This window comes from Microtus ochrogaster, chromosome 6 (genome assembly GCF_000317375.1).
Source record: "Microtus ochrogaster isolate Prairie Vole_2 chromosome 6, MicOch1.0, whole genome shotgun sequence".
Lineage (NCBI taxonomy): Eukaryota > Metazoa > Chordata > Mammalia > Rodentia > Cricetidae > Microtus > Microtus ochrogaster.
In genome coordinates this window covers 77,453,614-77,480,920 of record NC_022013.1, presented here as the reverse complement: position 1 = coordinate 77,480,920, position 27,307 = coordinate 77,453,614, and the positions used below count along the sequence as shown (strand labels likewise).

Sequence of the window (27,307 nt, the reverse complement as noted above, 5' to 3'; positions counted from 1 at the left end):
CCCATTTCCCGGGCCAGCCGCGGCGGGAGGTGCCGGGCGCCGCCGGGGTCGCGGAGATGTCGTCGCCGTCGCCGCCCGCGCCAGTTGCCTGCGCCGCCATCTCGGCCTCGGAGAAAGTGGACGGCTTCACCCGGAAATCGGTGCGCAAGGCGCAGAGGCAGAAGCGCTCGCAGGGCTCGTCGCAGTTCCGCAGCCAGGGCAGCCAAGCGGAGCTGCACCCCCTGCCCCAGCTCAAAGGTAAAGCGCGCGGCGGGCCGCCCCTGGTGCCCCTCTCCCGGATTGCCCACCTGCCCTGCCGTGGCGACCCCAGGGTCCCCCAGGTACCAGCGCTCTCTTTCCTTGTCCGGTTCTCCGACCCTCTTACCCCCACTTTGCCGAGCCTCAGACCTGGCTCTCCTACACGCTGAGCTAGTTCGTCCCTCGGTCGCCAGATCCAGGGTCCGAACAACTGTCCCCGAGTTAGCTGGCCTTTAGACGTAACTATAAAGAAGCCTAAAACCGCGACCAAGTGACGTATCTTCCATACTGTGTCGGTAGGCTCAAGTGTCATCCCTTAGAAGACCTCGATTGTCGTTCTGAAGGAACGAGTATTTCTTTGCAGTGGAAGGGGAACTTGGGGCTTTGCTTCCAAGGACTTTGCAAGGTTTTGTACAGTAATTGAAATTGGTGTCCACGCCTAATGCCTCGCAGGAGAGCTTGGCAATTCTTTTGGCTCGCCTGCTTTCCCCAGTAGGTTTGGAGGCTTTTCACGAAGTTGTTGCCTGGTGTTCTTGCTTATTCTTTGAGAGTTACTGGCTTTCGATTTAATAATTTTACGTCTAGATGTCATTATGGAAAGATAATTATATTCCTAGATACTTAAGACATTCTTGCAAACCTGATAGAAATCTAGAGAATGATTTACAAGGCCAAGAAATTAAAGGCTCATGCCTAAATAGATAAATGATCAGCAGATTTTTCAGTTCGTTTGACAGAGATCCAGCAACCCTTTCAAGGCCAATCTGGTTCTGATTTGTCTTTGGATCTGTGAATCCTGACATAGTTTGGCAAGGATAAGGAAAATCCCAGATCAAATCAACAGTTGACTAACAACAGCTTTGGAACCCCCTTCAGACCCTCCGTCTTCCTCTTGGGGTGCTTCTGAACCAAGGACATACCACAGCTAGGCTCAGACCCACTTGTGGGAGAGTTTAATGTATGTTCAGTGTGTATCTCATTTATTGTTAACACATTGGAATTGCTAAAATTGGCATGGCACGGTCAGCAGAGTGCAGCAACTGTCATAATCCAGTACTACCTATTAGGCTATTGAATTACTACATAGAGGTTTAAGTTTTTATACTTCATTAAAACCTATTTTATACTTTGATTGTTTTTCATTAATTTTTCATGTTATTTTTAGTTTGAAATCTTGATACTCGCATTTTTCTTTTATATTTAATCTGCTCAAGTGAGTTATTTTTGTTCCTAATGTTGTACTTACTGTTCTTACCTAATAATTGAATTTTAAACATCTGGCTAGTCTCAAGAGATGCAGTTTTAATAGGCTTTATTTTTAAAGCTGACACAAGTTTATAGAATCAGGAATCATATTCTAAGTTAGATGGTGTTTGCTTCAGAAAGCTGTGGGTTCCATAGTTGTTTTTATTTACAGAATTTGATCAGTAGTGGGAAAAAGAGAAAATTGAAACTCTAGGTTGATTTCAGATATTTGCATGTGTTCTATTGCTCAAGGTATTATTCATGGTAAACTCATGCAGATCCAGTTGAGGAGATAAATCTTCACTTGGAAATAAAACCCTTAAACAGAAAAAAACCTACTTTCGCTCAAGTTGTTAAAATGCTTTGTGAAGTTGAGTTGTTTTACTTGGTTCTTTGTCGGTGCCCTTGATGCCACAGTATTGTATGGTTTTTTTTTTTCGTCGGTAGTATTTTCCCCCCATTTGTGGGTTTAACAAAAACAACACCAGAAAACCCTTTAGTATGAAAGAGAGTTAGTTCTTCCTGCTCTGAAATGCAGTCGTACTGTGGAGTGATTCAGATATCCGTGGGCATCCGAGATGTTTCAAGTATTTATATCCAACCTGCTTACTCTACACTTTGTCCACGGGGATCTGGGCTGGACAGGTGCCAAGTTGTTTTCTTAAAAGCAGACTGGGAGTAAAGATTAACAAAACAACCCAACCTTTTCAGTTTATTTTTGCAGAATCACGTAGGTGAGTGGGTTGCATGATTTTTTTTTTTAATGTTGAAAATGTTCAAAATAAACAGTGAGTTCCCCTGAGAGCTAGGTGCTAGAAAGTAAAATTAGGAACACTAAATGGGAATCATTTTTCTGGCCTTGGAACTTACATTCATGTAGGATGTAATTTTTTTCACCTGTAACTTGATGATCATGAACCATTAGGAAATTTGCTTTTAAAGCACATTCAGTGTGTTTAGTCTGTGTTGGTTTTAATTTCTGGCCTGGTAAAACAGCTGATTCCTTACATGTGTATAAGAGCTTAGTATTTCAAATGATTATCTTCAGAAAAATAACACAAACCAGTGTTGTCCATGACAACTGGAACAGCCCAAAATGGTGTATCATTAACCCTCGTCTTCTGCCTTTTCAGACCTACCATGGCAGTGCTGTTAGGCTGTTATTGACAGTTTAGGGCTTGGTGTCTTTTCACAAATATCTTCCTTTGGTTGATACTAGTAACTTTATTTAGGAGAATATTGAGGCTTAGAAAGGATAGTTTTAGGCCGGATTATCAGGATGGTGCTTCATCTGATTGGGGGACTCTGGTCAAATGTCAGTGTTTTTGGCGTAAATTCATTTTACACAAACTTGAAGTAGTATGGTTGAGAAAGTCGGGTCCAAGGGGGTTAGTTCAAGGTGAAAAGTTAGTTTTTGATCTGAGTTATTTTCCTTATCTGTAAAGTGGGAATAACACTGTCTCCCAGGATTGGAAGGATTAAATGAAATAATGTAAAAATGCTAGCTCTCATCCCTTTTGTGTTTGGAATCCAAATTAAAATATTTTAAATGAAGAATTACTAGTAATACTCAAACATAAACTTTCCCAGAATATTATTTTTTATTATGTGCATGTGACTACAGGTGTCTGCAGAAGCCAGAGGTGGTAGATCCTCCTGGAACTGAACTGGGGTCCTCCAGGAGGAGCAGTATGCTTTTACTCCAGGAGTCATCTCTCCAGCCCGGAGCCATAAGTTTTTACCAAGAAAAAGGATCTGGTCGTTATGATTATACAGATTTGTGTTTCTCCTAGAATAGTCAGTAAACAGCAAGGAACAGAAACTGATTTTGAGATTGAACTCCTGAGGTAGAGAGGGGCTGGAGAGATGGTACAACAGTTGAGAACACTGACTTTTTCCAGAGGACCTAGATTCTGACCCCAGCACTCACGTGGTTGTGAAGTTTCAGGGGATCCAGTGCCCTCCTCTGGCCTGTGAGGACACAGCACATAAGTGGTACACAGACATACCGTCATACAAATATGAATAAAAAAAGATAAGGTAGAGAACTTCCCGAGAATCATTCAGTTTCCCTGTTGACCTCTGAAGAACTGAGGCCAGAGCCTTGCTGCTGTTTGAAGGAGCTTGCTTAGCAGTGAGAGAAATGTGTGTGCTTGTTTTGTCGAGGTATGTGGTCTTCTGAGTTAATTATAACTTAATTCGTTTTCTAGTTGTCCTGATTTGGGGAGGGATTCGCTACTACTACTTGCTTAACTTTTAACTGGATATTCACAAATTATTGTTCCATCCAAACACAAAACTTTTGTAATTAGGAAAACACTAAGGTAAAGTTGAAATTCATCTGAGTAAGTTAAGTGTTTTCAGTGGCTTCCAACGTTATTTTAGGACTGTTTTCTGATTGCTGTCATGTCCCTCTTAGAAGACATAATTAATTTTTCTTTTTACTTTTTAAGGATATACTTGGAGGAATTGCTAAATATAGTGTCTAGTTCTAGTACTCACATGAGGAAATCTTTCCTCCTTGAAGGCTAACATCTTCAGAATTCCTATTTAGGATCATATCTCGCCTGCTCTCTCTTTTTTTTTTTTTTGGTTGTCTTTCTTAATTTAATTATTGATTATTTTTGGAAGCATCTAATTGAGTAAAGTGATAATCCAGGAAAATATATCTAGCAAATTGGTGATACCATTGGGGCAGAGCACTGGCCTGTAAATAGCAGATTTGAATTGTCTTCTCGCTTCAGTGGTGACTCACAGCTGCTTGAGGCTAGCTTTGACCCTGTGAACTTATTATCGCTTTCACCTGTAAGAATAACAGTCTCCTTGATAAAGGCACTATGAAATTTGTTCTTTAGGCTCCTTTGAGTTTTAGAGACAAAAGTTTAGCTACAACATAATACATTTGGGAAATAGTAGATTTTTTTTGTGCTTTGTTTTGTTTTCCAATTTAGCTTTTAACATTGTAGCATCTGGGGCAGGGCCTAGTTTACCTTTGTTTTTATGTATTGACATAGTCCTCTTACACACTTGAAAAACTTGAACCCACACCTGGCCCTCATTCCTCCATCAGCATTAACTGGTCTAAGGTGGAATCCTGGCATGTTTATTTTTTAAAACTCCCAGGGTGATTCTCAGATGCAGATAGGAGTCAGGGCCAAGCCTCATAGTATCAGCTTCTGCTGGTTTAATTCATTAATTGAAGCTTTGTCTTTCCCTCTGATCCTCAGGGCTCCTTACTCAGCCCATTAATTTTTCTGCCCTCCCTTCATTTCTGGTGCTCACAGTTCACTCTCTTAGCTCTGCTGCCCCCTATGGCCGGCTGATCAGCTGCCCTTCTAAAGGGGAGACTGTTAGCGTCTGGAGTTTTCATATGAGGTGATTCTATTAGCTCTTGCTTTATTTATTTATGTACCTAAATGAAAGCCCAACTATTGTCATTCAGTGCCAGGTAATCAGACCTTTATTTCATTTTTTTAAAAGCTGAGATTTGAGTAGGCAAGAATTGAAAACATATGGTAGAGGTTGGCCTAGCTTTAACCCAGTTTTTCAGAATCACAGGTGATAATGGCAGTCACTCTGATGTACCAAACTGATGTCTTCCATCTACTGAGTATATTGAATAAAATGTAATGGTGGTGTACACCTTTAGTCCCACCTCTCTGGAGTCAAACCGATCTCTGAGAGTTTGAGGCCATCTTGGTCTACATAGCAAATTACAGTCCAACCAAGACTGCATAATGGACCTGTCTGTTGAATTTAACTGTTTGGATCATGCCTTATATTTATTTTGTACCAAGTATTTTCTTTCAGAGAGTTTTCATGGTTTTTTTTGTTTAGTTTTTGTTTGTTTGTTTGTTTGTTTGTTTTTCGAAGCAGGGTTTCTCTGTGAAGTTTTGGGGCCTGTCCTGGAACTAGCTCGTGTAGACCAGGCTGGCCTTGAACTCACAGAGATCCGCCTGTCTCAGCCTCCAGAGTGCTGGGATTAAAGGCATGCACCACCACTGCCCTGCGATAGTTTTCATATTGATGTTTAACTTAATCTTGTGTGAAAGGTATCAGTGAGGGTCTAGAGCCACTTCTAATCCATTTTCCTAATTTGTCTTTGGCCTTTCTGCTGACCGCATTGAATAACACTAGCATTTGTTGGTTTGTTTTAGGTGAATGTTCCTAGGATGAAATGGTAAATTTTGTTTTGCAAAAGTGGATGCCATTATCTCCCACACCACCCCCCAAAAAAACCTCATAGTACCAAATGCAGTGTACTAAATGTCATGTAGACACAGTCGCTATTTTGGTGAAATTCGCCTTGGTTACCTTAGTCACCTACCTTCCTGCATTGATAGTGCTTTCCCCAGAATATTAGGTATTGACTGTCAGAGATTCATTCTCTTTTATTTGCCTTTTGTTTTAACATATTTATGCCTAAAGCAGTTCAGGCTAAGTACATGAATTCTGATTTCTTAGTGCTTTGATAGTGAAGAGTAAATACGGGTTTGGCTTGGCTCTTGTTTTAGTACATGTGCTGCTGAAGTGAGCAGAGTAACTACTGGATTAAAACAAAGGTATTTGCTTTTGCATTTCAACATAGTGTGAGCTGTGTAACACCGATTGTTCTAGGAAAGCAGTGTGTACAGTTGTGTGGAAAAGTAATGCAGGGTTGACTTAGATATGGACTTACATGTGCTTAAAATTGGATAAAGTGAGAAAGCTTATATTAATTTTTTTCTTTTTATCTCTTTTTGTGTGTGTGCGCGCTAGGCTCTCATGGTGTAGCCTGGACTGACCACAGACCCAGAGTGGACTTGAACCCCTGACCCTCCTTCTCCCAAGTGATGGGATTCCAGGCCTGGACTAACTTGCCCCTTCATTACTGTGCCCCTGCACTAGCATGCCCAGCTAGTTTATATTAATTTCTAAATTTGAGGTGCAGCCTTAATTTATAAGGATGTCCTTGAAGGAAATAAAAGAAATAGATTTAAAGTGTATAATTAGTTTTAGTGCATTATTACGTAACAAGAAACCTAATTGCTGAAAGTTTGACGTGACAGGCTGGGTTTGTGTAAAACAGACTCTGCTTGTCTGAGCAGGATCATTGGCTAATAAGCAGTTACAGAACTATTTTTCATGTGTATCTTTTTGAACTCTTCCCTGAAGGAATTTGTTTATGTGAGCTTTTTGAGTGAGTAATGAAGAATTTTAGAAATCCTGTCATTTTGATTCACATTTCCTTAAACAAACTTACTGGGTTTTATTTGTTCGTGCCTGTTGCATTGTAGTTTGTAGGTTTACATGACCTGAGAGAACCTGTCTCTGAGTTGGATACTGAACGCTAGAGATTCCTTGGGATCACAGTCCTGGAATAGCTAAGCTGCTTCCCCTCCAGCCCACTGTGCGGTGCTGAGCAGGAAGGCCTCAGGAGTGCTTCTCTTGAGCCTCCTTTGGGAACCGATTTCACTCTTCTACATAAACATCATTCTGGTCCTCTCACCAGAGAGTCTCTGAAAACAGGGAGGCGAGTTTGGGAGTAAAGCAGTATAGACGGGGGCTGCAGAGGGTGCGGTGGTTGAGAGCTCGGCTGCTCTTGTAAAGGACCCACATGGCAGCTCACAACTGTCTGTAATTCCAGGGGCACTAGCTGTGCACATGGTACACATACACACATGCAGTCAAACACTCCTCACATAAAAATCAATGAATCTTATAGGAATAAAAGTAGTATAGGCAGTGACTAGGTGCCTGAAATAAGAACTTTTTAATAACTGGGCTTAGAACTTGAAATTCAAATACCAAATGTCAAAACTAGAGCCCCCGCCAAATGTATGCTTCGTCTGATAAAGGATGTTCTAGAATTATACTTATTACCAGAAGACAAATAGTATTTGAAATCATTATTAGTTATTTCGTCAAAATTGATGAAAGTGCAAAATATGACAGATTTTTTTTATAACCCTGAAGTTAACAGAGCTGGATGTGTTTTTAAAACATATTTTTCAGATAGCTTGTAAAGATAAATATCTGTTGAAGTTCTAAGTAAAATAAGATAAAACTTTTGCAGAACTATGTGTCCGATAAGAATTACTCTTACCACTACCATTCTTTGAAAAGAGTTTTCTTGCCTGATATGAACTTTGCTTTAAAAAAAAAAATCTAGTACAATTTTTTTTTTCTCCCTCTGGTTTCCATGGTACTTAAATTTTACATGAGCCATTGTGGAGATTAAAATGTTACTTAGGTAAATAAAACAATAAATGCTTTTTCTTTTGAAATTAATCGTATTTAGTATCTTATAGTGGGTAAAGAATATATACTTTAAGAAGTTTCAATCAGTTTGCCAAGTACTGACCTGTCAGGGAATTGTGGAAGAGACCTGGCCTAGGTTTATTATGGAAGGAGAGAAAAAGGAAACCTGCCTGGAGTAAGAGATCAACTGAGACCAAACAGCTAGGTGTTAGGCTAAGGTAGATGGAGTTGAAGACCCATCCGTTGGACAGGATGTGTGCCCCACAGTCGAACACAGTGCATTTGAGGATTGGCAGCTTTTGTGTGCTTAGAGAAGACAAGGGAACAGCAGTTAGGACTTCGGTCTTACTTTCTGTTATGTGAAAGAATGGTACAGAGCAGAGGTGACAACGCAGACCTTTAGTCCCAGCGCTCGGGAGGCAGAGGCAGAGGCAGGAGGCCTTGTGAATGCAAGGTCAGCCTGGTCTACAAGAGCTGTTCCAGGACAGGCTCCAAAGCTGCAGAGAAACCTATCTTGAAAAACCAGAAAAGAAAGAACGGGTACGGGTACTATACTGCATTTATATCATCTACTGAGGATTCTGGGAGATGGGAATAAGGATTCCAATTGTAATCTGGACATGAAATACAAAAATAGCCTTCCTAAATGGAGATGGGGTAGTGTCTCAGCAGAGGACTTGGCGAAAGGAAGTCAAGGATGATACGGTTTTTATTTGAACAGCTAGTAGGTATATGATAGCAGTTTGTCTGTAGGTAGCCCAGGCTAACCTCAGATTCGACAATCCTGCCTTACTTAGCCACCTGAGCAATGATATTGTAGGCATACACCACCTTACCAGCTAAAACAGTTTACTGAGAGACAAAGCAGATTTGTGAGAAGAAAAATAACATTTTTATTGTGTTTGTAGTTAGTGCTTTTTAAAAAATCTTGTTTTTGTTTGAGATGGGATTACACTATAGTGCAGGCTAGCCTAAATTCATGGTGCTCTGCCTCAGCCTTCCAAGTGCTGAAATTACGGGTGTGAGTCCCCTGTGCTAGGCTTAAAAAAGCAGTCGTTCTTCTGTGGGAAGTTAAAGTAGCCTGTTGGAAAGCTAGTTTGGGCCTAGAGCCGATTACATGTACACTATGATAGCAGTCTGGGAGTCTTCAGCTGGTCAGTGACCTTTGAAGCAATGGAAGTTGAAGCAGCTTCTCAGTAGAAATCTGTAGAGAAGAGGCCAGAGCATACCAACATCTAGAGGCGAGAGAGACCAAGGAGAGGCTTAGTAAGTGGGTAGGTAGAGCAGATAGCAACAGAAAAGTGGGTGAGTCAAGTAAAATTTAAAAGTTTCCATACTTTTGATAATCTTCCTTCTGGTGTCTTTGGTTATTTTGGGGGGGGGGGTCATTTCAGAGGGTTGATAGACTTGAGATACCTGTCGGGTAAAGAAGACTTGAGATACCTGTCGGGTAAAGATGAAGTAGAAATTGTATAAGCATAGTCAGTAAGTAAGAATAACTCTTTTAGAAAGTCTGGCAGACATAGATGTGTGTCTTTCTGTGTATTTGTATATTTATTTATTCATTTAAATATTGGCTAGAGAGATGGTTCAGCGGTTAAGATCACAGGCTACTCTAACACGGGCCCTGGGGCTCATATCCCAGCTCCCACATAGCAGCTAACAATAGTTCTTAACTCCACTTCCAGAGGATCTTCTGGCCTCCATAGGCACCGGGCACACATGTGGTGGACAGACATAGATAGAGGCAAAACACCCGTGTGCATTAAAAAAAAAAAATCTTGAAAAATAAGTGTTATAGCTGCAGAAGGGAGAATGGATTAGAACAGAGCAAGGTTTTAAGAAGGGAAGGGGCAGTCAGGAGGTTTGTTTTTAAGGCTAGCTAAGACATGCTATAGCCACATCCAGAATTTAATGCAGAGGTGCAAAGAGGTTTATTTGACGTGTACGCCATAGGTAGGGCTTGTTAGCTGTTTGAAGGAAGAACTGGTCATCCTGAGGTGTGCTTTATCCTGGACACTTGACTGTCGCTGCCACTGAGGACTGTGCTGGGAAAGGGACCCAGTAGGGAGGGAAGGTCAGTTTTCCTTTGTAAACTGTAAATTTGGGATGCTTTTAGAAATGCAGTTCTGAATATCAAAAAGCCCTTTGGATTTCTTGTTACACATATTTCTGTGTGTGTGCTCTTCACGCATGTGTGCAGACAACTTGGGAGTTGGTTCTTTCCACCACGCGTGTCCTCAGGATGGAATGCAGGTCAGCAGGCTTGGAGTGTGACTCGAACAGTAACAGTGCCCTTTTGGATAGTTCTGTGACTAATGCAGCTACCTTCAGGAGCCTGCTAAGACTCCCGGATTTTGCTTATGAAGGACTTGTCCATAACTGGATTTGTAAGCCATTGGTCTTCTGCGTACACATGGTGCAGGATGAAATCTGTTAACATGTGTCTTCCTACACAGCATTTAGAGCCTGCCATGTTGTTTATTGAGGGAAATAGTGAAGCAAAGGCTTTTATTAAGTCATCTAAAGAAAAACATTTTCTATCATGTTATAGTTAACATTTTAATATGTATTTTATATCATATATATTTATATAAATTATATATTTTGTAATGTTTAGTAACTGTCTTAGTTATTTTTCTGTTGCTATAAAGAGATACCATGAACATAGCAAACTTATAAAAGAAAGAGCTAATGGGGAATTTATAGTTTCAGAGAATTAAGAGTTCATTGCCTGTTGCACAATTTCTAGTTAGTCTTAATGATAAAACCTGGAGTCAGATACTAGGGAGTTAAAGCTGAAAGATCAGAGCAGCCAGCCACTAGTTGTTCACCTAATGGGGTCTCCTGTCTCTACAAGTCCTCAGACTGAATGCTGAGCTCCTCTCTCCTCCCGCCTTACATTCCTCTCTCCACCCAGCCTTATCACTTCCTGTCTCCACCTCTCTAGCGCTGGGATTAAAGGTGTGAGCCACCACCGTCTGGTCTCTATGGCTAACGAGTGACTTGCTTCACACTCTGATCCTCAGGCTAGCACAGACTTGACTTCTGCCTTGCTTACAGGCATGTTTCTGGAGCAATAACTGAGAACTTATGTCTTAACTGCAAGTCGGAGGGATAGCAGGGAGGGAGAGGGAAGTAGGGGAAAGAGAGAACACTCTCTGGGATTGGGAAGGCCACCCCCAGTGGCACACGTCCCAAACCTCAGACAGTTCCACCATCTGGGGACCTGGTATTCCAGCCATCATTCAGACCACCACATTAACGGGGTACTATGTAAGCTACACCAACATTTTTACCATTTTGTAGATAAGGTTGTGTTCTATGTGGGTCATTTATAGTTTGGTCTTCTCAGTTGGTTAATTCCTTCTCTGTAATGTTAAACTAAGGGTGTATGTATGTTGACTGCATCAAAGAAGAATTGTTCCCTTCAGTGCAAAGGAAAGACTGTGGTTGGGAATTTTCTGAGAAAGCTGCTGATTTCCTAGGTGCTGGAGAAGTGGTCCATTACTATCTAACACTGTCTTCACTGCCCTTAAATAGCCTAAAGCTTATTCTAAAAGTAGTTGGGAACATTTGCTTTATGAATGAATCCTGATGATGGGATAACTTGGTGCAGCACATTTGTGACAGGTAGATTGTAATCGGAGCCTCCAGCCACTCCAGTTACAGCCATCTGTTCCAGAACTGGATGCTGCACCTACTCTCCCTCTCTTTGGAATGCTGTCTTTAAAGAGTTTGGAATTTCCTTGCATTGTGGCCACATTAGCATAGCACTGTCTTTCCTGGTGGTTTCCCCCAATTTGAAAACTGGAAATAGTAGGTCTAGAAAACTGAGATTTGCATAGAGACTTAATTAGGAAAATTCATCAAACACTTCACTAATTTTAGTCTCTCAAAGTTTCCAGAGGAGATAAAATCGGACAGTTATGTATCATCTCCTTGAGTAGTATTCCAGATGCGGTTGTGCCTGCGGTTAGGGAACAAGCCTTTGCTCGAATGTAAAGTTCAGCCAGAGTAGCAGGTGTAACTGGGAAGTGCTTCTCAGTTTGTTGTCTGAGTCCTGTTCCCTTCCTGGGAAGTTCTGGTCTTGCAGTAGGAGAGGGGAAAATAGCTCCGCTTTCCTTAGCTGACCCAGCCACAGAACAGCCACGATGGATGGGGTCGACACACCATGTAGCTGATGTCTGGTGTAGTGTGATCACCTGGATGACCCTGCACACACTTGAAATGTGTTTTTAGTTCTAGAATAGTAGTGACTAATTTAGGATATAATACTTGGTGTGAGTCATAATTGAGTCTCGGTTTTCTGAAATAAACTCACTTAGAGAGTGCACAGTGAGAAATATCATTCTTAACTACCTCGTTTCTTTGTGTCTTTATTTTTTAAGAGCTTGTAGATTGTTAAAAAACATTCCCCGTTCAGAATAAACCTTAAATTTAATGTCAGTGGGACCAGAGTAACTGTAGGTTGTTCACCCCATGCTTTAACTTCTTAGAATATTATAAACTGCATGATTTTTCTGAAAGGAAAAATAACCATTTGGATTGATTCTGAATGAAGTATTTATTTCTAGAAATTCTGAGTTGGGTCATTTTGAAACCTTAGTTATAAATTCCATATACTAGGGCTGTTGAGATGGCTGAGCAGGGAAAAGGTGCTGGAAGCCAAGCCTAGTGACCTGTGACCTGCGTTTGGAGCGTCCTCTGATTCCCACTCCTGCCCCACACGCTGAGATCGCATACTCAGTCTAAAAGAAATAAATGTTAAAAATAGATAAATTGCACAGACTAAAAGGGCTTCTTTTTAAAATTTTTATTTATTGTATGTTTGTGTGCATATGTGTGCACTGACACAGGCATGCCTTGGAACACATAAGGAGGTCAAAGGGCAACTTGTGAGAGTTGGCCCTTCTTCTGTGTTGATTCTGGGGATCGGCCTCAAGTTGTCAGGCTTAGCAGGTGTCTTTACTGCTGAGCTATCTCTCTGGCTCAGAAATAGTTTTTTTTTAATCTTTTTTTTTTGTAGTGCCGACTATTAAATGAGAGGCAGCAACTATTCTGAGTAGTATTCTAAGTCTTGTTTTAGGAGTTTATACCTAGATCTATTGGAAAGTCCAGCTAAAGTCATTTCCCTAGAAAATCAATGAAATATCCTGAGACTTCCACTCTTGACCGTCACCCAGAGCCAGTTTGCGATGGTGAAAGGAAGTGGAGTGGGTGCGGAACTGCGGTGCTGGTGTAGGCAGAGCACCTTCTGCACACAGGAGCAGGGGCCCCTTAAGAGCTGTGTGGACATGCGCATGAGATAGAGTTCCTCACAGCCTCCCACTCCGGTCCTAAAGGTCTAGCTAAAGTCCCACGTACTGTTGTTTTGTGAATAGCAGGTTTGTAGTCAAATGAGATTAAGGAGATGGCACAAGTTTTCCATTTATTCTCAGCACCGTCACGTCCACGGCCAAAGGACTCTGGGTCACACATCTAGTAGCTCATCTTTCTTCCTTGTTCTGGCTGTCTTAGCAGACGTGATATTTGAAATTCAAAAGATAATATGCAATTAACTTCCCCCCTTCTTCCTCCTCTCTCCTCCCTTTCTTGATGGGTTATATAGCCCAGGCTAGCCTGGAGCTCTCCATTCTCCTGCCTACGCCTTCATGCCGGGTGGTGGTGGCGCATGCCTTTAATCCCAGCACTCGGGAGGCAGAGGCAGTCGGATCTCTGTAAGTTCGAGACCAGCCTGGTCTACAAGAGCTAGTTCCAGGACAGGCTCCAAAACCACAGAGAAACCCTGTCTCGAAAAAAAAAAAAATACTGAGATAATGGGCATGTGCCACCTTACCCAGCTTACAGTTATTTATTTTTTTAATAAAAACTAATCAGTATACTTCTATAACAGTAGTTGTGGATACAATTATCTTTGAATGGTAATTAAAGCTGTTAAGTTTTAGACAGTAGTCTAGTGATTTTGATTAACATACACTTACATATACCAGACCGACAGTGTGCATGTTACAGTTTCCTAAAGTGTGATGTCATAAATTTTTCTCACCGTTTTCAATTGTAATGAAATCACAGACTCTTAACTAAGTCATAGTGCAGAGTCATTTGTTAAAATACAAGTATTTTCCTTGCTCCTTTGCCTTAGCCTGATTTCTAGTTCAAGATAAAAGCTAGCTCAGGCTCTTTGTTTTAATGTTCTCGGGTATTGCTAAAAAAGTGACAAGTTCTATATCCTGTGACAGTCTCTTAAATTAGAATTCTGGACCACACCCTCGGCATACCACTGAATGGCGGTGCTGGGTTGCTAGGATACTGCGTTTGTTCTATAATTTGTAGCATGAATCCTATATGAGATGTTAGTTTAGATTTCAAATAAACGAGCAGCAGTACCTGGGGATATGGTTTGCAAAATTATCTTATTACAAATGATGCTTACCTTTTAAATATTTAAATACAGCACTAACAAATAAAAACCCTGAAATAACTTGATTGTACCTGGGTTTCTCACACTGTAAAGAAGATGGTGAAGAAGCCAGCTTTAAGATGGGCTACCCAAATATCAGTTCCTCTTCTGCTGGCAACAGCCATCAGGTGGGCCAGGATGGGCGTGTACAAATACATCCAGGAGCTGTGAAGAAGAAGCAGTCTCTTCTGTGCTACACAAGGCTCCAAACCCCACCCAGCCAGATAAAGCTTGTGGGCTGGGATACAGAACCAAGCAAGGTTATGTCATGTGCAGAGTTTGCCCAGCTCCTTCCGTCTGTTGAGAGCTGAGTACCACTGTGGGCCTTTGAGAGCTCTGAATTACTACCAGGCTGGTGAAGATCCCACATACAGATTCTTTGAGGCTGTCCTCAGTGCCCATCCCATAAAGCTCTCAGAAGGAACTCTGACACCCAGTGGATCACCACACCCATCCACAAGCACAGAGAGATGCCTGGGCTGACATCTGTAGACCGCAAGAGCCGAGAAAAGGGCCACAAGTTCCACCACACTGCTTTTGCTGTGCAGCCTGGAGAAGGTGCAATACTCTCCAGCTCCACCGTTACCCATAGCTAATACATGCAATGTCTGCAAAATTCATACCCAATAATTTGATGGTTAAAAAATCCACAAAACTTGTGCTCTTCAACTTGGTGTTAGAATATCGACTAGATTTTCTGCTGAGATGCTCTTGAGACAGTACCAACAGTACCATATTATAGGGCCAATTCTAAATCATGTCACTGTAGTAATTTTTTTTTTTTTTTTTGAGACAGAGTCTCCCCATTTGTTCTGGCTGTCCTGGAACTCACTGTGTAGACCAGGCTGGCCTTGAACTCAGAGATTTACCTGCTTCTGCCTCTTTTGTGCTGGGATTAAGGCATGTGCCAACACACCCAACTTCACTAAGTTTTAACGGTTTGGCAAACTGTTCTACAAACCAATCCTATGTAGCCCATGCATTTTTACTATATCTTTATTTTATTTCTTGGTTTTGAAGTTCTTATTTATGAGTCCCTACAGATTTTTTTTTACTGAATCCAATTTAATATTATAAAGATAAAAGAAATCTAAGCATGTGTTCTCTATAGTTGGTGGACTGAAATTTATTTGACTTGATCAGAGACATTACTACAGTCAATCATTAAACTGTTATTGTCTCTCAGTAATGCCAGATATTTGACAGGAAAGTGTTTGAAGGACTGGACTACATTTTAGGATTGGCCTCATTAGGAAAAATTTACAGGGCTGAAGATGGAGCTTAGCTGGTAGAGTGCTTGCCTAGCGTGCACAGCCTAGGTTCACATAACTAGGGCCGCATAAACAGATCGGTGCAATGTGCTTGTGATCCCAGTTCCTGGAGGTTAAAGGTTGGAGAATCAGGAGTTCAAGGTCATCCATCCTCAGCTACACAACTAATTTGAGGCCAGCTTTGGAGACGTGAGACTTACAAGATCCACACCCTAGAAGCCACCCGTCTCCACAGTTGAGTAGGTTTTAATGTATTGACAGATGTGTGCCACCTTTAGAGTCAGCTTTAGAATATTTCCATCACTCAGTTTTTTGCCTGATAATGTCTTTTTTTTCCTTTCTTTTTAAAAATAGCTTTGTAAGGCATAGGATTTTTGATCCAGCGTTTATCTTTGAGCCTTTGAGTGTGAGTCTGTATTCTGGCCTCTGTTTTCTTGGTTGATAATTCACCTGTCGATTTTAGCTCCTGTAAATTAACTGTTTTATCTTGTTTTCAAGATTTCGTCCTTGTTTAATTGTAAGTACTTTCACTGCACTGCGTCTACAGTTGATGGATCTCCTTGATTTTATCCTTCATTTGGTTTTTCAGTGTTTTTATTGTTTGTTTGTTGTGTGTGCACTGGCTGGTTATGAATGCCTATGTACCACGGAGTGCATGTGGAGGTCAGAGGACAACTTTCAGAAGTCCCTTCTCTCCTTCCACCATCTGGATTCTAGCTTGGCAATAAGGACCTTAATGGATGAGCTGTCTTGCTGGCCTGAACTGATGCTTGGAGTTGGCTGAGCTCTGTGGATATGCTAGGTTAGAACTAGTCGGTCCATTTGCACAGCTTTGTCACAATGTATCCTATGTTAGGTTAGAACTAGTCGGTCCATTTGCACAGCTTTAGTCACAATGTATCCTATGCTAGGTTAGAACTAGTTGTTACATTTGCACAGCTTTGGTCACTATTTTCTCAAATGTTTTTTTCTGCTCCTTTCCCTCTCCTTCCAGTACCTCCATTCTGAACACTTTAATATCGTGATAGTGTTTAATTTTATATGTGAATGTTTTGCCTGCATGCATGTGTGCTTGGTTAGAAGAGATCCTGGCTTCCCTAGGTCAGGAGTCATGGATGGTTGTAAATTGTGCAGGTGCTGGGACTCAAACCCAGGTCCTCTGCAAGAGTAGCCAGTCTCTAAACCTTGAGCCATCTCTCTAACCCTTGTTTCGGTTCTTCAAGATTGGATATATCTCTAGATACGGCTTTCAGTTTCTGGTGAGTCTCTCTAGTGAAGTTTTTGTTTTGTTAGACTTCTCAAGTCTGTAATTTCCATTCTCTTTTTATTGGTGTTTTTCCTCTTTATTGGTATTCTCTCTTGGACATGACATTGCCATGACACTTCTTAGTCATGGTTTCCTTTGACTAGTGGCTACTGAGAAACCATATTTCCTTAAATGCCTTGTGCACTCTCACAGGCAGTCAAGTTATGCTGTCCCCTTGTTATTATTCTTTCCTTCTTGTTAACCTGTAGCCTGTACTTTTCCAGGCAGAGCGGGAGAAGTGGAAGAAGGGAGTGAATGGCATTTAAAGTATGTATTGGGTACTGGCCTCAGTACCAGGGTTGTTATCATTGCTTGTTCATTTAGTGGCTGGGCGAGGTCTCATTTTCAGCCTGATACTGTTCTTCAGAGAGACATTGCTTTGGTTGTCCTCACATCGTCCTGGGAGACAGTAGTTTTGATAGGCTTTTCTCCTGACAGTACCCCACCTCTTACGTTCCGTCTTTTTCACCTGACTGCTCAGCTGTTTTTTAGCAAATTCAGTTCAGGCTGTAATGGATTTATGTCAGTGATCTTGTTCTTGTTTGGTTCCTCCAAGCTACCCCTCTTTTACAGATCTCTCCTGAAAATGAACTTTGCCTTGGTGAATCTGGCGATCTCTACTGTTCCCTCTATTCTAGCCCTGCTCTTTCTGAGAGCACCTGTAAACTGAAGGGTGCCATGGGAAGGAAGAGCTAGCTTTATTAGGGTGACTTGTAGGCAGTAGCCTAAGGTCCTTTTAGCTTGCCTAAAGGACTGGGGTGGGTGACTGGGACACACTCTTAGTGGTGCTGCCCAAGGGTGCAGTCTAAGGAACCCTCACCTCTCTGCTGCTCTTGGTTAGAGCTGAGCCTCTACCGCAGGCTAGATGTGCCAGTGTCTAGTCCGTACCTGAAGAAGGCTGCCAGGAGCTTGAGGTAGAGGGAGCCTCCGGTCTCTGAGGAGAGTTCCTGCCGTGCTAAGTGAAGGGAGCCATCTTAATTCAGGTTCTACTCACTGAGTTTTCATTAATTATTTGTGGCGTGGGACTCACATTCAAGGCCTTGCTCAGAGTAGATGATTGCTTTCCCATGAGCTCGTTCCGAGTTTTCATAGATGTTCTTAGGAGTTTCCTCAATGCTGCTTGTCCTTGGGTCTATTCATAGTCTTCAAATGGTGTTTTATTATCTTTAAACTTTGTTTGTTTTGAAAAAGGATCTTGCTCTATAGCCCCAACTATCCTGAATCTCTATATGTAGACAAGGCTGGCCTTGAACTTTGGTGATCTTTCTGCCTCTGCCTCTCCAGTGCTAAATTGTAGGCATGTACTATCATACTTGCCTAAATGGTTGTTTTAAACTAAAATTTGGGGGAAGCAGGTAAGGTCTGAGGAATTCTTACCCTTGTCTTGCTGGAAGTTGACCTCTGACTTGACTCCAGTTTAAGCTTGTTTTATAGTAATGGTTAGTACCTTTTCTCTAGGGTGGCATAGCTTTCAGATTCAAAATTATGTGCTTATATTTGAGATCTTAAAGGATATGGGAAAATTCCTTGAAGTAAACAGTTCTCTAAAAGTGACACAAGAAGAAGCAGAAATTTCAATAGGTCTGTGTCTGTTTGGTTGAGTCTGAATTAGGAAAACATTACTAGAAAGTAAATTACAGGGCACTGTCTCTTATGGACACAAACTGAAAAATATTTAATAAAATATTGGCAAATTGAATTCTAAAATATATAGGTAGAATAATATGTATTGACCATGTAAGATTCATACAAGGGATCTGAGTCTGTTTTTATTATTATTATTATTATTTAAAAAATGACCAGCAGTCATTTCTTGGCCTTTTGCCTCGTCTAGTGTAAAACAAAACTACCGTTAGTTTTTGACAAAGATGTAAACAATAGAGATTGGAGAAAAGATCATTTCCTTACCAGTGCCAGAAAAACTGGACTTCACTTCTAGGAGAATGGGACCTGATGCGTATGACCACCATGCACGCTGATCAACTCAGGATGGATCTTAAGGTAGTTAGGACTTCAAAACGGCCGGGAGTACAGCCCTTTGCTATGCACCACAGGCAAAGACTTCCTGGAAAGGGTTCCAGCGGCCCAGGAAATAGTCCCGAGAACCAGCAAGATTGTGATGACGTGAAGTTAAGGTTCTTTACAGCAAAGGAAATGATCCTAGGGTGAGGAGACAGTTTACTGGACAGGGAGAAGCGAATCTTGGCCATCTGCTGTCAGACTAGAGAGTTGTCCAAATAGATAAAGCGAGCTGCAAAAATTAACCACAGAAATCACCCAGTGAGTAAATGGACTAAGCTGAATACATAGTTCTCAACAGAAGAAGTAAAAAGGCCAGTAATACTTTAAAAGTGCTTAGTGTCCTTAGCCATCAGGAAAATGCGAATTAAAAATGTCTTGAGAGTCCATCTCACTCCTGCCAGATGGCTGTCAGGACAACAGACAACAGCAAATACTTGCAAGGCTGTGGGGAGAAGGCCCGTATTCCCCGCTGGTGGGGAAGTAGACTTGTGTTGCCACTGTGGAAACTAGTGTGGACGTTTCTCAGATAACTGTGACCCAGCTAGTCTTCTCTTGGTGTGCCCAAAGGACTATTAAATCAGTATATTGTAGACGTAACTTGTACACCCATGTCTACTGCTGCTACACTGTTCACAATAGCCGAAACAGTGTCTGTCAATCAAAGAATGTAGCACAGACACAGTGGAATTTTGTTTACCTTGAACTGGGGCTCTCTAGAGGAACAGAGCTGACGGAATGAATCTCTGTTGGAAGGGAATTTATTGGAGTGGCCTACAGGCTGTGGTTCAGTTAATCCAACACCCATCTCCTGAAGGACAGGCCAAGAATGGTAGTTGTTCAGCCCACAGGGCTGATTTCCCGCCTGTGCTGGAGTCCTGAAGAAGTAAGTTCTAAACTAGCAAAGGAATGCCTCAGCAGAATAGATGCACCTCCCAGCACGAGTGAGGGCAAGCAGGCCGAAAGCTTCCAGCTGATGTGGGAGGTCCTTCTGTATATGTGTTGCTTTTGTTGGTTAATGAATAAAGCTCCTTTGGCCTATGGCAGGACAGAATATAGCCAGGCTGGAAGAGATAAATAGAGTAGGCGGAATGAAAGAGACACCATATAGCTGTAACAAACCACGAGCCTCGTGGTAAAGTATAAAATAATAGAAATGTGTTAATTCAAGTTGTAAGAGATAGCTAGAAATATACCTGAGTCATTGGCTAAACAGTATTGTAATTAACAAAGTGCAGTCTGTGTCTACACTAGCCACTGATATTGTAGCATTTTACATGTTGTAGAATGACGTATGAAGCACATCTTGCTTTATAATTGAGGATCCATATACAGTGCAATAAAACAGTGTAATCACATGCGGTACCTCTGATTGGTTTGTTTGCTTAACTCTCGTCATAACCCATCAACATGATACTGCGACCCAGTTACAATCCATACTCTAAGAAACAACACTGTAGGACGTATTTCTGGTATGAACCAGGTCACCTTCAAGTTGAGTATTTGTGGTAAAAACCTCAAAGAGTCCAGAAAAGACCTAACAGGGCTTTGGGGAGTTTTTGAAAGGTGAGCTAATAAAAGTCTCCAAGAGGAAATGCTTCATTTCCTCAGAGCTGTGTCTGTCCCCCTGCTCGTCATGATTCTTTTTATTTTTCAGCAGTTGTAAAGTCTTTAGTGAAATCAACTTCCAGTCATAACAAAATGGAAACATTACGGGCATTTAAAAGCTCATATTCCTACCGGACATGATGATGCTCACCTTTAATCCCAGCACTTGAGAAGCAAAGGGAGGTGGATCTCTGAGGCCTAGGCCAGTCTGGTCTGTAGAACAAGTTCCAGGACAGCCAAGGCTACACAAAGAAACCCTGGTGTTGTTGATTTTTTTTTGGGGGGGGGGCGGGGAGCTTAGCTCAGAGGATGTTACTGAAGATGAATGCACTTTGATAGCATGTCCCCTGGGCAGCAGACAAACCTGCAGACATCGACACTGTTGAATGTGCCGTACATACAGTAGTTCTGAACTGCTCCTTGGTAAGATATTTGGGGGGGGGGTGGCAGTGAGGGTCAAAATACTACTGCGGGGTTATGTAGGATTGCTTTTATTTTTATCGTGTAAGTGGAGTTCTCTAGTGTATTAGTAAACGTTCTTCATCTCTGTGACAGAGCACCTGACAGAAACCATCTAAGGGAGGAAGTGTGAGCTGCGGCTGGTGGTTTCAGAGTTGCAGTCTGTCACTGGGAGGCACAGCGGAGGGGGCATTGGCTGCAGGTGTCATTTACATCAGGGCAGGCAGGAAGCGAAGAATACAGGCCAGAGCCCACCCCAGTCCCCTACCTCTGCCGTCTAGGTCCTAATTCCAAGGGCTCCCCAGCCCCAGAAACAGCACCAGCAGCTGTGGACCACAAGAGCCCGAGGGGACAGCTCAGACTCAAACCTGGTATCTTAAGTACTCCTCCATATACACTCATGGCTCACTTATATGTTTTCAGAGAGATTCAAATCCAACAGTGTGTTCGTTCTCCCATTGCTCTGGCAAAAATACTTGATACAATAAGGGAGGAAGGTTCTTGTTTTTGTTTCTTAGGGGCGTGCCCTTGGGCAGAGCATTGTTGTGGCAGAAGTGGCATGACCCTAGTGACCCACTTCCTCCAGGCTGGCTCACCTGGCAACCAAGGGTTCACCTCATGGGCTTGTGGGGAACATTGCATTTTCAAAACAAAACACTATTTGAAACAGATAAATAGCATCAGTTCCAGAAAATTTTATTAAATTATCCCCAACAAAAATCTGAGAGGCTTAGGATAATTAAAATCAGAATGACTAAGCAAATGCAAACAGTATATGGTTAGGATACGGTTGGTACAAATACTTGGGGTTTCATGAAGCCACCCAGCATTGTGAGAGGGTATTCAACCATTCAAGGGATCAGAGCTGAAACTAGTTTCTTCTGAATGCAAACCATTTTCCTGCCACTTTCTTGCTACATTGTAGCTTCAGGGCATGAGTTTTGTTGGTGTTGTTTTTGAGGCCCAGTCTCACTATGTGTGTGTGCCCTAGCTGGCCTGGATTTCACTGACTCTGAGACGTTCTCAGAGTTGCCTTCACCTGCAGGATTAAAGAGGAGTGAGCCACTACTTTTAGCTGAGGTTTTGAATGGGAGACATGGCGTTTCACAGTGGAGGTGGGAGGACAGAGTGACCTGGTCTTGCTTGCAGATGGTGATAATATGTGGATAAAGCATGAATTTGTGTTCACTTCTGCATCAAGGAGAAAAAAGCTGAGAGAATATTTTAAGCCTGTGAGAACTGAGTCAGCCTCTGAAGGTGGCACCTATCATCCTCAGATCATCATTATAACGGGATCTAATTATTTTAAAGATGCAGTCCCCGGGCAGAACATAGCTCAGCGGTAGAGCACTTGCCTAGCGTGTGTGATGCCTGTGTTCAGTCCCCAGAACCACACGCACGAGACTAAGATGTAGTACAGATGTATTTGTCTACTTAGTAAAGATAAGTACGTCTCTGAAGTATGTGGGTGTTTTTGAAGATAAAGGAGTAACTGAAAGAACAATGGGGATTTTCTGTGAGTTGAGAAAGGGTTCCTAGAATGACTTTTATCTTCTTGAGTGGCTATACACAATATGTATTCCCAAAAGTTTACCATTGTTAGTTTTCAGAAACCACAGGTGTCTTGTCCCCTAGCTTTTTAAACAAATGAACTTGGCACCAGTGTTAGGAAATGTCATTTAGTAATTAAATTAATCATTTGACTTTAAGGACCAAAAACTCCAAAAGATTTAAGGAAAAGGTCATTCAGATGTTGCTGACTTAGTGGAGATGGAACAGGCTCTGCTGCTGGTGTTTGGAAGGAGCAAGGGTAGTAGGCCTGACTGCTGGCTGTGTGTGTCAGATCTGCTTCATATTCACCACAGTATATAAAGTCTCATTCCAGAGCACAGATAGCTTATGTATAAAGGGCTGCCTTAAAAACAGGATATCTTAAAACTTTCTCTCTCAGGGCAGTTCCAGAAAAGGTGATTGAATAAACGGGACAGTGGTGGTGGACGCCTTTAATGCCAGCACTTGGGAGGCGGAAACAGGTGGATATCTTTGAGTTTGAGACCAGCCTGGTCTACAGAGCAAGTTCCAGGACAGGCTCCAAAGCTACAGAGAAACCCTGTCTCAAACAAACAAACAAACGTGATTGAATAAAAAAAAACTTGACTACCAAAACAGTAGTAAAACCATTATTTACTGTCCATCAGCTTTCCATGAATCCTGAATGCCAGTCTGAGGGTGGAAACCTCAGCTGACTCTGGGACAAAACAGTAGGTGCATTGTTTGTGGATGGAGAACCGAAGCTTTCAGTGCCATAGACGCAAATGGCTGTGATAGCAAATTCAACATTTATTTTGTAATTTTCATCATTTAGGCCAGAAGTTTTATAAAGTATGCCAGTCTTTTAACATTTACACTTTGCTGCAGTAAGAATGTATAGGGACCTGGGGAAATGGTTCAAGATGGGCTCTGAAGTCATGAGGTCCTGAGTTGCGTTTCCACTACCAACCCACAGAAGCCAGGCACCGGCAGTCCCAGCGCTGAGGAGGCAGAGACAGGAGGTCCCGAGGACTCGCTGGCCAGAGTGCTGGGCACATTGGCAAGTCCAGACTCAGCGAAAGATCCCGACTCAAAACACAAGGAAGAAATTGATTGGCATCTGATGTCAGCCTCTGACCCTTCTGTGCACACTCAGACACACACAGACACACTCAGACACAGCCACACATGGGGACACAAAATGTAAATATCTATGGCAAAATTTAATCTTTTTGAAGATCTTTTTCTTATCTTTATATAAAATAGGTACTTGCTTTGGATGGAGAAATAATTTTACATATTATGAACCTAAATATCAGGTTTTAGATATATGATCTTAAAAATTTAAGCTCAGTAGCTCAGGAGATGGAGGCAGAGGAGCTACTGGAAGGTCCCTGTTTACAGATCTGAAAGTCCAGAGTTTAAATATTCTAATTTTTTATGCTAAGAACAAAGAGATGTTCTTAGCATAAAATATATTTGTCATATATATAATACATTTAGAATCAATGTAATGTTCCTTGTTTTTGTCATGAGCAAAGGCAAATATTTATTAAGTGCCTTTTATGCACCAGGCTCTATCCTGAGCGGGGAAAGAGAACAGTGGGCATTGTGAGATAACACTTGATTCCTGCTTTGGGGGAACTTCATAGATCAGGATCATTAAAAATAGTAAGACATAATTGTCATATGATACAAAAAATGCTGCAGCAGAGATACAGGCCTAAGATACTTCAGAAAGGATGGGTTCACCAGCCAGCTTAGTGCCACTTCTATTGGTAAGACCCCTGATTAAGGACTTAGGCTAGAATGGAACCAGTGGGTAGGGTCCCCGGATAGTGGTGTGGGGAAATGGGCATTCTGGGCCTGGGAAGCAGCGTGTGTTCTTCAGGAACCACAAAGGTCTGCGTGGCTGTGTTGAAAGGTGACTTGGTATAAGCAGATGACACAATGCAGAGGTTCCATTTTCCAAATTATTGGCAATCTTATTGAGTATGATAGTATTGATTCCTTTAGGAAAGTTTTAACTTTTAGAGTAGTTTAGATAATAAATCAGAAACGAATACTTAGTCATGCATTATTAGCAAGTTCTGACTGAAATCTAGATGGGGGATGATGAGCATCTAAGATAATCGAGGAGATCAAAGAAAGGAATGTTAGAATCAGTGATTGGTTGTGGGCACTGAGAACAGCCCCGTATAAATCTGTACATGATAGGATTATAGCTGCATGGATCTACCTCGATCACAGAGGGTTGTGTGCATATAGATACCTTCTACAGAGTTATAGCTAACAGATACAAAAGCAGTGTAAAGGCTGGTTTGTTCAGAGCTTCTCTCTTTCTGTTTGTAGATGCCACTTCAAACGAGCAGCAGGAGCTCTTCTGCCAGAAGCTGCAGCAGTGCTGTGTGCTGTTTGATTTCATGGACTCTGTTTCAGACTTGAAGAGCAAAGAAATCAAAAGAGCAACACTGAATGAACTGGTTGAGTATGTTTCAACTAATCGTGGTGTAATTGTTGAATCAGCGTATTCTGATATAGTAAAAATGGTAAGCCTCTAGATTTCTATTCCTCAGATATGTAAGATCAAGGATCTGAGGTGTATGTATTGTAACTAACATACCCAAAAGGGTGTTCTTGGAAACATCCTATGGGGTGAGGTCTGGTAACACATGCCATTAATCCCAGTACTCGGGACACAGAGGCAGATGGGTCTCTTGAGTTGGAGGCCAGCCACCTCTACAGAGTGAGTTCCAGGACAGCCGGGCTACATAGTGAGATTCTGTCTCCAAAAAAAAAAAGGGGGGGGGGAACGCCCATTGGAAAGATTGTCCATTTCGTTGACATGGGCCCTGACTATAGGACTTGGAGAAAGTAGTAGTTCTCGTGGCTCTTGGCTACCATATTGGATAGTTCAGACACTTGGGAGAAAGATGTAGGTTCAAACATACAGTTCTTGTGTGGGACTACTGGAGTCTGGTTCCCAGTACCCGTATCTGCAGCTCACAACTGCCTGTATGTAGCTCCAGCTCCAGGAGGGTGTGTCTGGCCTCCGGCACATGCCCTGAAGTGCACATATCTGCACACGAACACATACATGTAACTAAAACTCCAAGTTAAAAAAGTGAACTCCTTTATCCAGATAACTGGTTATGTCTGAGCAAGGGGGCAGAGAGGGCTCGTGAAGAACACAGGTTTAAAAGAAATCCTATACGGGATGTTTTCTTATAGAGAATAACACTTGATTATAGCTCACAGTCTTTAAGGATAAAGAGACATCTTATCAAGCTTCTTTAATATGGGAGCCAGAAGTCAAAGCACTAAAGTTTGACACTGATATGACTCCCTAAGTGGGAAATTCTACACCCGACTTTATGGATTGCATTCCAAACAAGTGAAATAAAAATAGTGACTATAATTGCCTTTATATCGTATGTAAGGCACTCTTGAAACAAATGAACTTCATGTTTGGATGGCCAGAGCACCTCATTATAGGCATTTATAGGTGAGTAAGCCAAAATCCAGGACACTTCTTGCTCCAAGCATTTTAGGCAAGGATTGCTTAGCACGGTAGATAAATTGTGGAATCTCTCGTGTGGAAAAGTGAATTGTTGCCATCTTTATTGCAGTAAGGGTCCTTTTGGGAGGTACTGTTAGTAGTTTAACCTCCTCCTTCAGCAGTGGACATTGGTTCAGCCTTTGTAACTGGTGTGCTGTCCCGTGCTAATGAAATTCAAAACCTGTGCGAAAGGTTAGAGTCACAAGAACATAGTTTAAACTACATCCAAACAGAAGAACAAACAACCTTATACATGTTCTAGGAGAAGAATAGAATGGGTAGGAGGAAAGAGATTTGGTCACAGTCAAAGACCCACCAAAGGAACTGAGGAATTTGTGTTGTACTTTAAGAACAGAAATTAATGCTTTAGTGGTTTTTTTTGTTTTGAAAAGATCAACTATAGACAGAATATTAACCAGAATAAAACTAGCTCCCTAAACTCCCACAGATAGTATTAAATGTGGTAAACTTCATGTTTTGTTTGCTTGGTTGGTTTTTTGAGACAGGGTTTCTCTGTATAGCCCTCACTGTCCTGGAACTCTTTCTGTAGACCAGGCTGGCCTTGAACTCAGAGATCCTCCTGCCTCTGCCTCTTGAGTGCCGGGATTAAAGGTGTGCTCCACCATACCTGGCTGAATGTCCTATTTTTATTTTATTTTAAAGTTTCAAGAGCAAAGATTATTTTCTTCTGTTAACTGATTTCTAGTGGTTTTTATTGAGAAATTTTGAAAAGTTGATAGATAATCTGAATATTTTTAATTTTCTATGTATTATACTGGGATTTACTCTCATTACTCAAATGAAAAGTTATGTATGTTTCATTGTTTTTGTTGTTTAGTTTCTAGTGCTAGTTTCTAGGTAGGAGTTGGGCCACTTGATCAACCTTTAACAGACTTATGAGTATTTGTTATGGGTTATTTTATTGGTGGCTGCGAGGTTAACATTTAATTTTACCAGTGGCAATCATAAGATGCCCTGCTATTTGAGAAGTTGATGCCCATCAGACTATTGCTGGTTTTACCTTTAAATTTGGTTTTTAGAGCTGGACATGGTCGTGCGTGCTTTAATCCTAGCACTCAGGAGAGGCAGGAGGATCTCTGAGTTTGAGGCCAGCTTGGTCCCAGGACAGCCAGGGCTACACAGAGAAACCTATCTCCAATAAATAAATAAACAACAAAAAAATGGTTTCGAGTTGCAACTTACAAAGTTCTAGATAGCTGCCTCCTGGCTTCTAGGGTTATGGTAATGATGCCTATCCTGGATGCCACTTTTTATGAATAGGTGGAAAGTTACTTGTACATTGCTTGTATTACCCTCTTGCCCCAGGTAGTTTGTTCCAAATAGTCATTCCCTCACTGCAGTCCTCCCCT

The 27,307-nt window shown here is 41.8% G+C and overlaps 1 protein-coding gene across 1 annotated transcript in view; it reads left to right on the top strand.

Annotated features, from left to right (window-relative positions):
* Nucleotides 1-6: 6 nt before the first annotated feature.
* Ppp2r5a (protein phosphatase 2 regulatory subunit B'alpha) overlaps nucleotides 7-27,307 on the top strand; it is a 46,164-nt gene continuing 18,863 nt past the window's right edge. Inside the window, exons 1-2 of the mRNA XM_005348882.2 lie at nucleotides 7-237; nucleotides 24,731-24,927. Of these exons, the coding sequence (XP_005348939.1) occupies nucleotides 57-237; nucleotides 24,731-24,927 (378 nt within the window). The 5' untranslated portion in view covers nucleotides 7-56. The remainder of the gene's footprint in view (nucleotides 238-24,730; nucleotides 24,928-27,307) is intronic.